Source organism: Mustela lutreola, chromosome 17 (genome assembly GCF_030435805.1).
Source record: "Mustela lutreola isolate mMusLut2 chromosome 17, mMusLut2.pri, whole genome shotgun sequence".
Taxonomy (NCBI): Eukaryota; Metazoa; Chordata; class Mammalia; order Carnivora; family Mustelidae; genus Mustela; species Mustela lutreola.
In genome coordinates this window covers 38,479,960-38,497,465 of record NC_081306.1, presented here as the reverse complement: position 1 = coordinate 38,497,465, position 17,506 = coordinate 38,479,960, and the positions used below count along the sequence as shown (strand labels likewise).

The window sequence follows — 17,506 nt, the reverse complement described above, 5'->3', positions numbered from 1 at the left end:
GGAGCTTCCCGAGACAGAAGCGTGTGGTAATCTGTTTCTCAGCCCTTGTGTCTTTGAAAATAACTTCATTCTCTCCTGGTCTTTTCTGGCTGGTTGGAAATCCCAGGGCGGAGATCAGTCCCCCTCAGTTTGGAAGGCAGCTCTCAGGTCCTCCTTGGCCATTTCCATTGTGTGGGGTGAATTTTTGTTGACAAGTTCTATGGGACTGTCGCCCTGGCTTGCACGTCCTGGTCTGCTTTTCTCCTTTGTGCCGGGTGGGCTCTGTGTGCTGCCATAGCTCTGCGCCACCCACAAGCTCTGCACTTCCACCTGTCCTGCTTCTAATTTCCAGGCATTCTTGATTCTCCACTTTCCAGTCTCGGCATCAGTTTTGTGGTTGCGACACTTTCTCTGTTCCCAAGCTCTAAATCTAAGTAGTCTGTTCTGGTCCCATGTTTCAAGTGTGCCTGCCAGGCCTTGGCCAGTGCTTAAGGGTCTGACTTGGTTTCGGCTCACGTCACGATCTCAGGATCCTATGAGTGAGGCCCTGCGTCAGGTTCCACGCTCAGCATGGTCTGCTTAGGATTCTCTCTCCCTCCACCCCTCCTCCTCATGCTCGCTCTAAAATAAGTACATCTTAAGAAAGGGGAGGCAGATTGGAAACTGGGCACCGCAGGTGGTGGCAAGGCGTGTCCAAGATCTTTGAGCTTTCTGCCACTAGGAACATACAGGAATTGTGTTTAGAAACGAAACTTATAGCAACCGTCGCATTTCAATCACAGTTTTTTAAAATGGCCTTTGCAGGTACTCAGAGATTAAGGTGGTATTGGTGTGAGGGCTGAGAGGCCCTGAGGGAGGGGTCTCCAGAGGTCAGGTTGCCCTGGACAATCTTCGGGGGGAAGGGGGGTCTGGCATCATCTCCAAGTGTGGGAAGCCAGGAGCATCATCCCCTTGCCTCCCACTGCCCTGCTATCCGGGCCCCTCCCCCAGAGCAAACCAAGGGCCGGACTTCCTGATTCCCTGCTGCGCTTGGGGGGGGGGGGGGCAGAGTTGTAAGCCAGGGTAGCTGGGCCCTTAGTCTGTTTACCTCTAGTCAACCCACGTTCCTTTTCTTCTTTCCCCATCCTTACGGATTTTTGCTTTTTAAGAGATCCATTTAGTGTCATTTTCTGGCACTTCGGTAGGGTTAAATCAGACGCCTGTGTGATCTTCACCCTTTAGCCCAGAGCTCCAAGAAAGCTTAAGGCTTCATTTTTGTTGTTTACAGTAGACAAAACTTATAAGCAGGATTGCTACACAACCAGCCAGTAAAACAGACCTTCTTGGAAACATCCAGTGGATGAGTACATAACTGTCCAGACACGAATGACACATGTAAGTGCTTTATTAACTCCCTCTGAATCCACTGGCTGACCTCCAAAAGCCAGTATATCCTGTGCAAATGAAGCAGTCAGCTTGATGTGGAGACTGGCGCGCTCAGGGGCAGGGGTCCTAATTCCCAGCCCGACCTCGGGGCCACCCGGGAGAAAGCCTGTGTGCGCCGTGACAATGGAGTACACAGGTGTGTGCAGCCAGGAAAATCCCGTCTGCAACGTAAACTGCACATCTGTATCCTTGGTTCAGACTCCTCTCAACAGTGCTAAGACCCTGAAGATCCCATCAGTGAAAAGGTGGCAGCAGAGGGTGGGAACGCATCTGAACCTCGTCTTGGATTCCCACCCTTTCCTGGGACAGTTCTCAGATCACTAAGGAAAAGCCCTGGAGGTTCCCGAAGCTTCCCGTGTGAGTCCCATCCTCTCCGTACTCTCCTGACAACTGGCTCTGCTAATACTGGGATCAGAACGACTTCCCAAATGAGCCCGTGGTTTAGAGGACCATCCAGTTCCTACCAGTGGACATCCGAGGTTCCGGCATCATGGGAATCTCTCTGATTTTGTCGGTCAAGAACAGAAGCGGGAGTCTGTCGTCCTTCAGCAGCTTGCGTGTGGCCCGGTTACACCACATCCACGTTCGAGCCGCCTCCAGCGGGGCAGAAAGCGTAGCCGGCCTGGCCCGACACCACGCTGTCCAAGGCTTTCATCAGGATGTCCGGCATGTGGTCTGTCAGCATCTTGGGGCCGATGAGTATTTTGCTGAACTGTGATTCGTGGGACCACCTCGCGCTATACCGAGCAGCGGAACGGCAAAACCTGGGAAAGACAGAGGTGAACGAGCCGGGCGGCCCTTTAGGCTGAAACCTGTGCGATTCCGACCTGCGTGGACCGAGCCCCGGCAGCTCCTGGCCACGCTGCCCGCACTCACCTCCCTGCCGTGCCCTCCTCCTCCAGGTGGATGATTCTGCCGGGAGGGTAGAGAGGGGGGTACTTGGTGGGGGACTCCAAGGGGGAGTCGCTGGAGAAGCTGTAGGTCGGGGACCCGTGTGACAGGAGGCTCTGCTCCCCCAGAAGCGGCTGCGTCAGGTCTCCCTGGGTGCCCCCGTCCAGCTCCGTGGGAAAGTTCTCCGGGCTTCCTCCGAACAGCTCATACCAGCACCCGTGCAGCAGGATCTGGTACTGGCGGACAGACCCGAGAAGGCAGCCTGCTGGTCACTCGGACCTCGGCCCCTCAAGCTCGTGCTGGGGGACAGTGACCCTCAGAGCTCAGACCGGCCATCTCTCTAAATCGTGGATCTTACGGGCGGGAATGTCAGGGGCCTCAACTCCTGTGTCTCCTGGGCCGTGAAGCCACATCAGACAGGAAGCAGTACGAGAAACCAAACCCTGCCGACTCTGAGGAAAATCACCCTCATTCTTCTCAGACAGTCCTGCCAACCAGCTTTACTCTTTCCCTTAATGACACTCATTAATTTTTTTAAGAACTCTGAGCGGGGAACAGTTGGTAAGGAGAGGCTTATTTTAAATAAATTTTTTTGAGGAGCAACAACCAAAAATGTCAGAAAACCGGTTAAAAAGTGAAAATCCCTTCTAAAAACTTCATATCCACTGCCTTAGTGGATATATCCTCGCAGAATCATTTTTAAATCTGCCCTTTAAAAAACCTTTCACTACGCCATGGCTGTCTTTCTCTAGTGGTAAACACAACCTCCGGCCACCACTGTTAACGACTGCAACAGCCCCCGGTACACCTGTACTTGGATTTCTTAAACTGTTTGGCAGATCTGTTTTCTCAGCATTGGGACCAAAAGCATCAAAATACTGTTGGTCACAAGACAGGCTAACAAAGTACGACAGATAGCAAGTCCCCTCGCTAGGACAGGGAAGGTTCTACTGGAGGCTTCTCACTATAGCATCCCGTGACCGACCGAACACGTGCCGCCTTCGGCATCGCCTATGGGACGCCAGGCCCAAGTCCGCACAGAGGGCGAAGCGCTCCAGGCAACAGCATCCAAGGCCCTGGGCGAAGAGGCTCGGGAGCTGGAAGCACCTCCCCGTGGCCCGTCCAGCCTCGGACCCCCCAGATGCGCTCCCAGGCCCCCCACTTACCTTGGGCTTGTTGCAGTGAGCGATCACTCGCAAAATTCTCTTCTTCAGGTCTTCCAGGTTAGTCACACTTAACCTGTTCGGCAAAAGACCAGATGGAGGCTCAGTACTCGGTGTCTCGGCCGCCCCGAGCCCAGACGAAGCATCCAGCGGACTCACCGGGGAATGACATCCTTGCCGAGGACGAGTGACACGATGAAGGTCTTAGAGTATTCGTAAAGGGATTTGCTGAAATTTCAGAAAAATAGAAATTAGGGAGGTTTTAGGATTATACTGCCCACAAAGAACTCCAAAGAGAAATCAAGTTACTCTGCCAGGTCAGTGAGGAAAGTTTCCAGAGAATAAAACTGTTCTCTTCCCTTTAAAAGGGATGAGAAGTAAAACAGACATACTCTGATCAGAGAAACTTATCTGCCAGATTCTAGGAAAGCCACAACCTCCACAGTCAGATCAAGACGGCAGATCACGCCTGTGCTCGTGTCCTGTGACCCAAAAGCCCCGCTCGGGGGACTCGCAGAGACGCGCTGGGCCGGCGGTAGAATGAGGCAAAAGGCTCTTCACCGCAGCTCTCACTGCTCGTCACAGCAGAGGCTGGGAACGCGAAGGGCTGTTTGTGGAGAGCAGTTCAGGGCACAAACCACGGCCCGCCCGCAGAGCACCGAGTCCTTCACGGCTGCCCTGTGCCCTGTGGGGCGACCTCGGGATGTGTGGCCAAGTCAGAAGAGCCCAACACACACGGGGTCAGGCAGACGCTGCCTTTACCCAGGAGGCGGAGGGATGCACAGGTACAGACACACTTGCTCTCACATAGAACTAAGTGAGGATAATGGAAAGCTAAGTCAAAACCTAATGCCTGCTTGAGGGAAGGACAGAGAAAGGGAGATTACTTATTTATTTTTTTTTTTTAAGATTTATTTGTCAGAGAGGGAGAGGGAGAGAGAGTGAGCACAGGCAGACAGAATGGCAGGCAGAGGGGGAAGCAGGCTCCCTGCCGAGCAAGGAGCCCAAGGTGGGACTCGATCCCAGGACGCTGGGATCATGGGCTGAGCCCAAGGCGGCCGCTTAGCCATCTGAGCCACGCCCCGAGAAAGGGAGATTTCTGAGTGTACCTTGTTTATAGAGTTGTCTGTGGAAACATGTCATTGTTTTACAGAACTGAAAATGAAAACAAAAGCAATTCCTAAAATCAAAAGCCAAATGAAACAAGCCCAACAGTGCTACTACCAGAAGAATTACGTCAAGTGACGACAGCAACAGAAACGTGGCTGCACGTCCCTAGCGGGGCTATCACATAAGAACTAAAGCAGCTGCAAAAAGACCTCGCACTGCCTGCAGCAGTCACCGTGAAACGGACCCCCAGTTCGTGCACACGTGTGCACACGCGTGGCTGGGTGGGCAGATTAAACACCAAGTATGTAATCATGTAATTTCAGTAAAAACCCTGATCTTTAAGTTGAAAGTGTCAACGTGAACTAAAGACAACATTTTCTCTTTGAAGTAAGAACCGTTTCCGACCTCAACCCGCAGGAAAGGCCTAGAAACCGTGACCTGCCTGGTGGTGAGGAGACACCTGGTATCTGGCTTATGGTCTCTAAATACCATTTCCCACTTGGAACAGCCGACACCGTGTGGAGAAACGGTGGAGTCTGTGTACCGGCACAGCCGACCGTCAGACCCCCAGCCTTGTGTCAGGGTGAGAAGCCTCGTTGGAAGGGATTCCCGCAGGCCAAAGACAAGACAGTGTGAACACGAAAGCGAAACTGCAAGGGACTGAGATAGTTGAAAATTCCTGTCCGCCTCTGGAAGCTGCTGGAACACCAATCCACTACTCAGAACGCAGCTAAAGAAAGGGAAAGACTCACGCATTCATGTGTCTCCAGCTTATGTGGTGAGAAATAACAGACCAGAGTGACCGACTACTTGGAAGAAAAGTACTTTCTGATCTTCAGCTACTGAATGCAGAAAGAATGACAGACTATCAGCATTTTGCAGCCTCTACTAGAACACGTATCTTTCAATTAGTACTGCCGACGACGTCACAGAGACCAGCAGACGTGCATCCCTACACGGTGCGGCAGGAACCACACACCGTGGCCACCACATACTGTTGTCAAAAAATTGACCCTGAGGGGCGCCTGGGTGGCGGGTTGTTGAGCATCTGCCTCCGGCTCTGGTCATAATCCCAGGGTCCTGGGATCGAGCCCTGCATTAGGCTCCCTGCTTGGTGGAAGCCTGCTTCTCCCTCTCCCACTCCCCCTGCTTGTGTTCCCTCTCTCGCTGTCTCTCTGTCAGAGAAATAAAATCTTAAAAAAACAAACCAACCTGAATCGACCAAATCCCTAGACATGATTACCATTTTCTAGGACACCAGCCAACAGTACAGAGGAACATGTTAAATGACACAGTGACTATCCAATCCAGAATGTGGATTCTCCCGAACTAACCTGGTTTCAGAAATAAAGAGGGAACTGAACTATCTATACATTAGAGGAGAATTACAGAACTTCCATATCTATGGATCCCCTGTACACATGCCATTAAATTTGATTTAAAAACAAAAATACAGTTCCAAGACAAATGCACTATATCCAATCCGAGAACCCTGTCTGGAATTTAAAGAAATCTACTGTAAAACATAAGATATTTGGGAGAACATACTGGAATCAAATTTTAAGTGCTCTATGCTTTACACACATATTAGGATAGCTACAGATGAAATGACAGGTCTCATTTGCTTCAGAGCACTCCAGCCATGGGGATCTACGGGGTGGGTACAGTGGGGTACGTGAAGATTGGTCAAGTTAACAAAATGACTGAAGCTGATGAAATGGTGGCTTATTACACTATTCTCTTTACTTCGGTTCGAATTTCTAATTTTTGTATAGGAAAATTCCACCATAAGGCAACAGTTTTAACATCATCATAAGCACGAAGAATCAGTTAACTAGTAAACACATCTAAAGAACTATCCAAATTCTAGCACGAAAAGCAGAGACATAGAGGTATGAATGAGAGGTTGGAGATGCAAAATGAGAACAAGGGGGCCCGATGCTGACGGGAGGCTCTGAAAGTGGGAGCGCAGAGGCAGTCACATGTGACGAGGCCCTCACAGATCTGAGACTCTGAAGCTTGCTTGAGCAAGATATACCGACACTGAAGATCATACACTTACGAATGAAGCAAGCATCCTCGTAACCTGGATGCATCTTAGTGAGTAAAAGAAAATGCAACACAATCCTGTATATCGTAGGATTCCATGTATAAGACATTCTGAGAAAGGCAAAACTATAGTGACAAAAAAGGTCCTTGTGCACTTGGGGATGAGTGGAAGGGACCAACTGCAAAGGGACACAGGACATCTTTTCTTAAAAATTAATTAATTTGTCAGAGAGAGAGCGAGCACAAGCAGGCAGAGGCAGAGAAGCAGGCTCCCTGCTGAGCAAGGAGTCCAATGCAGGACTCGATCCCAGGACCCTGGGATCATGACCCAAGCTAATGGAGCGGCTTAACCGACTGAGCCACCCAGGTGTCCCTGGACACAGGACATCTTAATGGTGATCCTATCAGCCCCAAAAGGCCAAAGACAAAGCTGTGATACATGAAATTAGTTTACACAGTAAAGAAAAAAAAAAATCACTGTGGATGAATTATAATAAACAAGTCTACAAGGCTATTGGATATAAGATCAAAACACAAATTTCTAGGGGCGCCTGGGTGGCTCAGTGGGTTAAGCCGCTGACTTCGGCTCAGGTCATGATCTCAGGGTCCTGGGATTGAGTCCCGCATCGGGCTCTCTGCTCAGCAGGGAGCCTGCTTCCTCCTCTCTCTCTGCCTGCCTCTCTGCCTACTTGTAATCTCTCTCTGTCGAATAAATAAATAAAATCTTATTTAAAAAAAAAAAAAAAACAAATTTCTATGAGATTGATATATGTCAGCAAAAGATGTGTAAGACTGGAGAAAATCATAAAACTTAAGTGAAAAGATACTAAAATTAAAGAGGCCCTGAATATCTGAAAACTGATTTCATGTTTAAAGGTGAAAAAAACAGCATCTGTCAGTTACCTCCAAACTGAACTAGAAAATAAAGGCAGCTGAAAGAATTCTAATCTGTTTATGGAACTTGCAAAATTGATTCTAAAATTGGCATGGAGGTGTGAAGGGCTAAGAGCCAACATGGTCTTTCAAAAGTAAAAGGCACAGGGATTTGCACTACTAGATGCCAATACTTCGCCTTAGCAGTAGGGAAAGGGCTAAGATAATGGGCGGTGTTGGGGGTGGGGGATGAAACTGGATCCCTGCCTCACACCACACAAAAACACAAAAGGATTACAGACCTACATAAAGTTGAAAGGGCAGACTAACAGCTGTTAGAATAAAGGAAACAAGCTCCATATCCTTAGAATATAGAAAGGTTTTTGTTTGTTTTAAAGTCAGCACAATCAGGGGAAGCAGCAGGCTCCCCAGTGAACAGGAAGGCTGGTGCAGGGCTCAGTCCCAGGACCCTGGGATCAGACCTGAGCTGAAGGCTGACGCTCAACTGACTGAGCCTCCCAGGTGCCGCATAGAAAGATTTCTTAAATAAGAAACAAAAATCCAAAAATCATAAATGAGAAGACTGACAAATTAGTGTTAAAATTAAGAAATGGTGACCTGAAGACAGGACTCAAGGAAAATACAAAACGCATCAAGGAATGGGAGAGCATATTCGTGACACATCCTTGGAGCCACAAAAGAATCGATTACAGAACACACGTGTTCAGAAACCAGTGACCCAACAGAAAAATGGCCAAAAAGAACAAAAGCGGAAATACAGCCAATAATACGTGGAAAGAGACCCGACTTCATTAGCAATCATGGACATGCAAATTAAACCACAATGAAACATCACCACACACCAGTCGGACCAGCAAAAATCTCTTATATCTGAGCAACTGTTGGTGAGAATGTGGAGCGTGGTGGACTCACATACACTGTGGGCGAGCATACACTCGCACAGCCGCTCTGGAGAGGGAGCACGTGCACACGCCGTGACCTACACCCGGAGAGGGTCCACACAACCGCCGTGATCGCCAGTGACGCAGACCATTTGTGATCGATACAGGACGGAATATAACCAGAATGGACAGAACCACGTCCTATAGGCATCGAACATAATGTGGACGAAAAAAGGGAAGTCACAAAATAACAATTAAGTACTATTCTAGCTCTATAAACTTCAAAAAAATAGAAATAAAATTTCAAAGCCATACAAATCCAAACTATTCTGTGGAGACCTGCGTATAGGAGGTACAACTACTTTTTAAAGCAAAGGAGGAGCCTGCACACCGATCAGGGCGGTGACAATCCGCGGACAGGAGAGGATGCGTGGGGAATTTCGCAGGCACTGACTCTCTCTCCACGTGGGTACAGAGCTGTGTGTGTATTTTCAAACGAGCCTCACTAGGTATACGTGGCAAAACCTCCCACTCTAAGTGGACGATGGGTTCTGACAAAGGCACAGAACTCCCAGCACCACCCCCAAGAAGAAGGGCATGTCTATCACCCCCAGGAAGCTCCCTGTGTCCCGTGCCCATCAATCCCACTCCAAGCCCAGACCACCACTGGTATGCTTTGTCATCATATGCCTCTGTTTTCTGGAAGGACATATAAACGGAATCATACAATAGGTCTTTGGTGCAGGGCTTTTTTCAGACAGCAAAATGCATCCAAGCTGTATGGATGTTTGCTGGTTAGTCTCAAAAATACGTTCTATGTTAATTGTTCCACAATTTATAAATTCAGTTATTTTTTTAAGAGTTACTCATGTCTTTTCACATGTACAAGTATGTATTTTAATATAAAAAGAACTTAGTGGTGCCTGGGGGGCTCAGTCTGTTAAGTGTCTGCCTTTAGCTTAGGTCATGATCCTGGGGTACTAGGACTGAGCCCCACATAGGACTCCCAGCTTAGGGGGGAGCCTGCTTCTCCCTCCCCATGCCATACTCTCTCTTGAGCACATGTGCTCTAACAAATAAATCTTTAAAAAAAAAAAAATCTTAAAATTTTAAAGGTACACCAGTATTTATATGTAACTGACTTGTGATAATGAGAAAAATTAATGTAAATATCCATCAGTAGACTAAAAATGCCAATCAGATGATAGAATACTAATAAGCAACTCTATAAAAACACGTTCTCAAACATATTTAAGGATATAATGTATACAGAATATTATGTTAATTTATAAAACACACACATGGGGGCGCCTGGGTGGCTCAGTCATTCAGCGCCTGCCTTCGGCTCAGGTCGTGATCCCAGGGTCCTAGGATGGAGCCCCACATCGGGCTCCCTGCTCAGTGGGAAGGAAGCCTGCGTCTCCCTCTCCAACTCCTCCTGCTTGTGTTCCCTCTCTCGCTGTCTCTGTCAAATAAAATCTTAAACACACACACATGCAGCAGGAAGTAAAAAAACCTAAATAGTTACACTGGTGAATTCCAGGTAGAAGAGTTTCGCTCTTTCCACTTTTCTATATTTTCCAAAATTTGTATGATGGATATGAATTTCTTTTTTCCTTTTTTAATTATAGCACAAAGTTCTTTTATAATCAGGGCAAAAGATTATATAGGATTGAGTAGGAAAAAAAATGTACCTTTCAAACTTAAAAAAAAATCAGTAAACAAATTCAGTAAATTTGTGTAGGGCACAACTCAAGAGACATCACTTGCAGGTTCAGTTTCAGACTGTTGCAGTCAAGCAAAGTGCACAGCGGGGAAACTGAACTGTTTGCTTTCCCAGTGTGTATAGGGTATGTTTACAACACAAGGCCGGCCGTCCACTAAGTGTGCAGTAACGTGTCTAAAAAGCCAATGTACAGCTTTCAGCAAGTCATGATCACGGATCCCAGATCAATATAATAAAATACGAAATAATGAAAAAATTTAAAATGTTGCCAAGAACTATTAAATGTGACAGAGACAAAAAGTGAGCAAATACTGTTGGAAAAATGGCCCCGAGAGACTTGCTTTTAAGGCAGAGATGCCACAAATCTTCAATTTACTTAAAAAAAAAAAAAAGCAAGCAAGCATTACCTGCAAAACACAATGAAACAAGGTATGCCTGTGCAGAAATCTGTTCCTTTTATAAACTAATAATGAGCTATCAGAAAGAAAAAGAAGAACGCAATCCCAGTTGCAACTGCCTTGAAAAAATACAATGGAAGAAATCTAACCAAGGAGGTAGAGACCTGTACCCTATGAACAGGAAACCATGATGAAAGAAACAGAAGACACAGATGAACGAGAAGATGTTCTGCGCTCACGGGTCGGCCGAATTGATACCGTCGCAGTGTCCACAACAGCCAGAGCCACCTGGAGTCCGGGCAAACCCTATCAAACTTCCAATGGCATTTTCTCAAGAAATAGACCAAATAATCCTAAAATTTCTGTGGAACCACAAAAAGCTCTAACTAGCCAAAGTCATCTCTCTTTTTTTAAAAGATTTTATTTATTTGGCAGAGAGAGAATGAGCAGGGGAGGGAGCAGAGGCAGAGGGAGAAGCAGACTCCCCACTGAGCAGGGAGCCTGCTGTGGGACTTGATCCTGGGACTCCGGGATCATGACCTGAGCTGAAGGCAGACGCTTCACCAAGTGAGCCACCCGGGCGCCCCAGCAAAGACATCTTTAGGGGCAAAACAAGGCGGGCAGCCTCGTGCTCCCGGACTTTGAACTATGTTACAAAGCCACGGTAATCACAGCTGTATGGTCCTGGCATAAAGACAGACACGGAGCCCAGAAACACACCCAAGTCTCTAACAGAGGAGCCAAGAACCCGCGGAGGGGAAAGAACAGTCTCTTCGACTGACAGTGATGGGAAAACGGAAGCCCTGTGCAGCAGCATGAAGCCAGACCCCCCACCTCACATCACACGCGCAGAAAGAACTAATGACGGGTTAGAGACCTGAACCCAGAAAACTCCAAGAAGAAAACAAACAGGCAGTAGGCTCCTTGACACTGGTCCTGGTGACAGTTTTTTGGATTTGACCCCAAAAGCAAAGGTGACAAAAACAAACATAACCAAGAGGGGCTGCATCCAACTGAAAAGCTTCTGCACAGCAAAGGAAACCCCCAACGAAATGAACAGGAGGGAACGTGTGCCTACCCCGACACAGGGCTGATACCCAGAATACAGAGAGAACTCACACAAGCCAACAGCAAAAACCAGTAAGACTCAAAAACGGGCAGAGGATCGGACAGACATTTTCCGCACAAAGACCCGCACACGACCCACGGGCATGAAAAGGCACGTGACATCACTACTTGGCAGGCAATGCAAATGAAAACCACAGTAAGGGGCACCCGGGTGGCTCAGTTGGTTGGGCGGCTGCCTTCAGCTTGGGTCATGATTCCAGGGTCCTGGGATCGAGCCCCGCATCGGGCTCCCTGCTCAGCTGAGAGCCTGCTTCTCTCTCTCCCCCTCTCCCTGCCGCTCTGCTTACTTGTGCTCTCTCTCTAGCTCTCTGTCAAATAAACAAATAAAATATTTAAGAAAAAAAAACAACACACAGTAAGATCTCCCCCCCAACCCGTCAGCACAGGTAGTATCAAACACAAGAACAAAAAAGCCCCGCAAACCAAGAAACGTCCAATGTGGGTGAGGACCTGGACAACAGGGAACCCTCGTGCGCTACTGGGGGAAGGTAACTCGGCGCAGCCACTGGGAAACAGTACGGACGTTCCTCAAAAAGAGGGACGTACAACTACCGTATCATCTGGCGATTCCACTTCTGGACACGGATCCAAAGGGAACAACTCTCCTGACCTAAACAGCCGCCCGTACCCGGCGTTCACCGAAGCACCATCTCCAGTAGCCGGGACCGCAGCCCAAGTGTCAGCTGGCACTAAGTGTGGATGTGCACATACATACACAACGGCCATCAAATCACGGAAACAGGCCAACGCAGAATAAAGCAAAGGAAATCCTGCCATCTGCAGCTACACAGATGGACCCAGAGGGCATTATGCTACGCAGAATAAGACAGACTTATCTTTACAAATACTGGAAGACCGCACTTACATGTGAAATCTTAAAAAAAAACAAAAAACAAAAAACAAAAAACCCAAAACCAGAAAACGAAGCTCGCAGATCTAGAGAATGTGGGTTGGTGGTTGCAGAGGTAGGGCTTGTGGGACAGGAGAAGGGAGTCCAAGGGCACAAACTCCTGGTTATTAGTAAGTCACGGACACCGACAGGGACAGAACACACAGCACGGCGGCCACAGTTCACCTGCTGGGCTGCGCGCCTCGAAGTTGCTAAGAGAATAAATCTTCAAGGCTCTTACCACCAGAGGAAAAGAAACCTCCGTAACCAGATACAGTGGCAGATGTTCGCTTCTCGGTTTCTTGTAATCACTGCACAATCTGTACAAATACCAAATGACTGCCTGTGCCCCCGACACGAACACCAAGCGCATCTCCGTTTACAGAAAGATCTCAGCCCCGCACCGTCTAGGGAAGCAGAGCTCCGCTCAGGGACCTGCGAGGGCCTCTTCGGTCTGTCGCAAACCCAACCGCGCTGGAAACAAACGGAGGCTGTGGAGGAGAGAGCGCGACGGAAGCCCAGGGGCGAGCAGTGCGGGGACTGGCATTCGCCCGCGGTGCCCCGACGGCACGCACCTCAGCAGCCCCCTGGGCGGGGAGAAGGCGTAGCAGCGGACCTGCGGGTAGGAGCTCCGGAGCATGAGGGCCAGCAGCGCCGCGGCGCCCGCCCCCAGGCTGTGGCCCACCACCACCAGCCGGTACTCCTGCAGAGAGAGAGGAGCGGCAGCGTTAGCGGAACACAGCGACCCGCAGCTGGAAGACACACAATCAATGAAAAGTCAGAATCTCACGGGAGCGATGCTGAACGCTTGGCTCAAAATCCCATCATTGACGAGGCGCTGGTAAACGTATCTGGCGGCTTGAGAAATCCCCTAGAAACACAGATAAGAGAAGGCGGCCATTGGTCGTCGGACAGGACTAGGGCATGCGTGCTTCTGTGTGTCCCCAGAGCCGAGGTGAGCATCAGGGATCAGCAGCCGTGGGTACTGCGCCCCGCCGTGTTCCCGGTCCCCAGTGCAGGGCCGGGCATGGAGCGGGTGCTCCATGACTGGTTCCGGGGACGGAGGAAGGGATGACATCCACAACACCTTTCCCGGCCAGTGGATCTTTCTACGGCTTTTCTGTAGCTACACGGTATCCTGCCGTATGCGCTGACCACACTTCTGCCGAGTCCCGATGGCCGGTCCGACCTAGCTGATAGAGGATTGATCTTTCAACGTGATGTCAAAACAAAAAAGCTCTGAATTGGTAATAACTGATTAAGCGTCCAGTTCCCACAGACACAAAACTAAGACCATGGAAGCAGAGTTCTAGGAAGGCTAGGTTTTAGTTTAATTTCAAAAAATATATAAAACAGGGGACAGCTGGGTAGCTCAATGGGTTAAGTCTCTGCCTTCAGCTCAGGTTATGGTCCCAGGGTCCTGGGATCAAGCCCCACATCCTGCTCAGCAGGAACCTGCTTCCCCCTCTCTCCATGCCTACTCATGATCTCTGTCAAATAAATAAATAAAATCTTAAAAAAAAACAAACAAACATAAACCCTAATAAATACAGCCGTCCTAAGAGACAGGCTTCCTGAAAATGAAGCCATCTCCACGGACGAGAGCGCCCTCCGTGATGAGACAGGCCTGCCTTCTCTCCCGGCACAGACTGGGAGAGATCCTGTGCTGAGACAGGACACGCGGGACTGCCTCGAAAGCTCCTGCAAATTCCCGAGTCGGTGACTACCGAGTTCGGTGTGAGAAGGCCGAGTCTGGCTGCATACAAGAGAAGCTAAGAGGAGGTTCGACGGGTTTCCATCTGCACGGAGCACCTCCTGACGGACCAGCAGGCTTCCCCAGCCTCCCCTCCGGCCGGCAGTGCAGCCGCCTCCCACCCCCCACAGGGACCTACTCCGGGACAGGTGGAGCCAAAGGTGACCTGGATACAGCAGCGCCGGCAGGAGGCCCTGCGTGCGTCACACACGGGGAAGGCCAAGACTGCGTTCAGTGGCACCACTTTGAACTCACGCCCTCAGGCCTGACCGGGGCTGCAGAAGGCCAGGCCCAGAGCGCACAAAGCCTTGACCTGCGGGCGGATTCTAAGAACAAGGCCACAGCCCAGCCCACGGGATCCTGACGCGAACGTGCAGCCGGCTACTAACTGTGTCTGTGAGAAAGCAAGACATTTCTTTGTTTTTCTACACACATGCCCTGTAGTGACACAGGGCTATTCTGTGACGTGAGGCTCATCAACAGAGTTAAGGGTTGATGGGAAAGTTCACATGCCCGGGACTGTCCCGTGGCTAACCGGTGGCAGAAGGAACATACTGAAACTGCCCAGCGGGACACGGGGGCTCTATCGGCTACAGTCTGGTTCTGACACATACTTTTGCAAAGATTCGGCATTTTACTTAAAAAATGATCATCACACAAAACACACACTGTGTATAGAGCAGCAGCGCCCCCGCCTACACCCCAACATCCCTCCCTCTCCCCGGAAGGAGCTGCTGTAACTTCCAGGGCTGGTCCTTCCCTCGCACGTGCAAGCACTCTGCTCTGCCCGGCCACCGTGGGACACTGCCCGGTGCCCAGCAGGACAACCGGAAGCATCAAAAGCCAGCAAGGAAGCAGCGGCGAGCGCGCGGAGAACAAGGCCGGACTGTGCGACCACAGCCGGGGCCTCCGTGACTCGTCCCAGGCGCCACCAGCACACATGGGGACTCCGCTCCCGGGCAGCGTCCCCGGAGCATGGAGGCAGGGACCCAAACGGCTGTTCCCAGCCACAGCCCGGACATGGCCCCCGCGTCCATCTGCGTGGTCTTGGCACACGGTGGGGCGTCCAGCAGCCAGCAGGGGAAGGGGACTCTGACACATGCTACTGCCTTGGCTCGACCTCGAGGGAATGGCTGGTGAGAGGACAGGTGACACCTGACTCCGGTTCTGGGAGGGCCCAGAACAGGCACACTGGGGGGTACTGGAATGGCGGGTCCCAGGGGCTGGGGGGCGGGCGGGGAGGAGCGATCGAGGAGGCTCTGACTGCAGATGGTGGTCGTGGGGACACAGCTTTCTGCATGTCTCTGCTGTCACAGAGTCATATACTTAAAAAGGGTTATGATAATCAACATCATGTTATGTAATTAAAATCCTATTAAAAAACAACTCTGCCCCTGACTGGCCATTTCTGTCCCTGGAAGAGACTTGAACCCCGCGGCAGGCACAGGAAAAGCGAAAGGAGAACTTGCGTGCTGTGACACCGGCAGAGGGAACCCACCAGGCGACAGGGAAGTGCCTGGGGTGCCTGCCACTCTAGAGGCGGGAGGGTCTGGGGGGGTCTCCTGGGCGGGGGGACCCCGTGCTAAGCTGCAGCTTCTCTTCTCCATGACCACAAACGACTCCCATCAAGGGGAGAAGAGCGTTCAACCCGGGTTCAAGTGCCAACGGACACATTCCAATTATCTGTGGCCTCTGGCAAGTCCCCTGATGGCTCTGAACCTGCTCCTTCCTCTTAAGAAACCAGAGCAACCTCGTGAGGCTGCCATGAGGATTTCTACGGAGAGAAGGAAAAGCCTTACTGTGCACAGCACCGGGCAGCTGGTCGCTACCTGCCGTGTGGTTAGCACCCCCGGGAGACCGTAAGACTTGGAAAAATCCTGACCCCCTAGAGGTTTTCCCTAATGGAACATTCCTGAACACACACCCCAGGGCTTGTACCTTGTGTGCCGAACAGTCTTGCACCCCACACTCTAAGTTGAGGGTCTCACTCTCCGCTGACAGGTCCGTGAGGATGTCCTACAAAGAGTGCATTGGAAGAGGCTGTTGGGACGAGCTGTGCACAGAGACCGGCGGGGCAGGTTCCTCTGAGGGACCGTGGAGCACTACGGTCTCCTGGGTCAGACCACTGAGGACTGAACCAGACACCTGACCTCAGGAGGGAAACCCAGGCAGCCAGGAAACTCCTGAGGGACCCACCATAAGCAGCGGGTGTGTGACGCGGCTAAGGCACACCTTCTGCCTTTCCTCACTGCACACCTCTTCTGAGTACTCAAGAAGCACAGAGCCCTGTACCTGGGTTTTGAACAAAGTATGGTTCCTATCCTCGAGGGACTATCAAGAGCTCACAGAAACCTAAGGGAGGGTAAGAGATTCATGGGCGTGGGGGGGTGCACTACAGAGCTGGGGTGGGGGTAGACTTCCTGGAGGAGGTAGCATCTGAGCAGATTTAAGGAAAATCTTGCTTTCAGGGAACAGGGACAGCAACCCCACCCAAGGGGCCAGGAAGACCCAAGGCAGAGAGCATCTGAGCACAGGAAGCAGACAGAAGGGCAGACACATGGGTGCTCAGAGGGGCCACTGGCAGAGCCCAAGAGGCAGGTGTCCCCCCAGGATCCAGAGCAGCTAACCCACTGGGGAGTGGACCCCATAACTATACCCTGCAAAGCTTGGGGGGACTCTGGCATACTGCAGAACCACTGGCAGGCTGAGCTTGGGGTAGAAACCAGAAAGGCAGGCTGGGGTGAGGTCACAAAGCACCAACAGAGCTGTGATAAGACACATGAATTTTCTATTAAAAAGTAATGGGGTGGGTGCCTCGGTTGCTCAGTTGCTTAAGCATCCGCCTCTTGATTTTGGCTCAGGTCATATCTCAGGGTCGTGAGAGTGAGCCCAGTGTCGAGCTCTGTGCTGAGTGCATAGCCTGCTTAAGATTCTCTCTCTCTTCTCCTTCTGCCCCGCCCTCCCCCACTCACAAGCTTGCTTTCTCTAAATCAATCAACCAACCAATCAATCTTGGGGCACCTGGGTTGCTCAGTTGTTAAATGTCTGCCTTCGGCTCAGCTTAGGGTCCTGGGATCGAGTCCTGCATTAGGCTCCTTGCTCCGCGGGAAGCCTGCTTCTCTCCCTCTCCCACTCCCCCTGCTTGTTTCCCTTCTGTCACTGTCTCTCCTCTCTGTAAAATAAATACAATCTTTAAAAAATATTAAAAAAAAAAAAAAAA

General features: G+C 50.5%; 1 protein-coding gene across 2 annotated transcripts in view; it reads right to left on the bottom strand.

Annotated features, from left to right (window-relative positions):
* Window positions 1-1,345: 1,345 nt before the first annotated feature.
* DAGLB (diacylglycerol lipase beta) overlaps window positions 1,346-17,506 on the bottom strand; it is a 30,873-nt gene continuing 14,712 nt past the window's right edge. For both annotated transcript variants that reach the window (XM_059155201.1, XM_059155202.1), the window contains 7 exons: window positions 16,225-16,302; window positions 13,324-13,404; window positions 13,109-13,236; window positions 3,618-3,686; window positions 3,462-3,534; window positions 2,281-2,531; window positions 1,346-2,168 (listed from right to left, as the gene is read on the bottom strand). In XM_059155201.1, coding sequence (XP_059011184.1) covers window positions 1,973-2,168; window positions 2,281-2,531; window positions 3,462-3,534; window positions 3,618-3,686; window positions 13,109-13,236; window positions 13,324-13,404; window positions 16,225-16,302 — 876 coding nt within the window. In that variant the 3' untranslated portion in view covers window positions 1,346-1,972. The remainder of the gene's footprint in view (window positions 2,169-2,280; window positions 2,532-3,461; window positions 3,535-3,617; window positions 3,687-13,108; window positions 13,237-13,323; window positions 13,405-16,224; window positions 16,303-17,506) is intronic.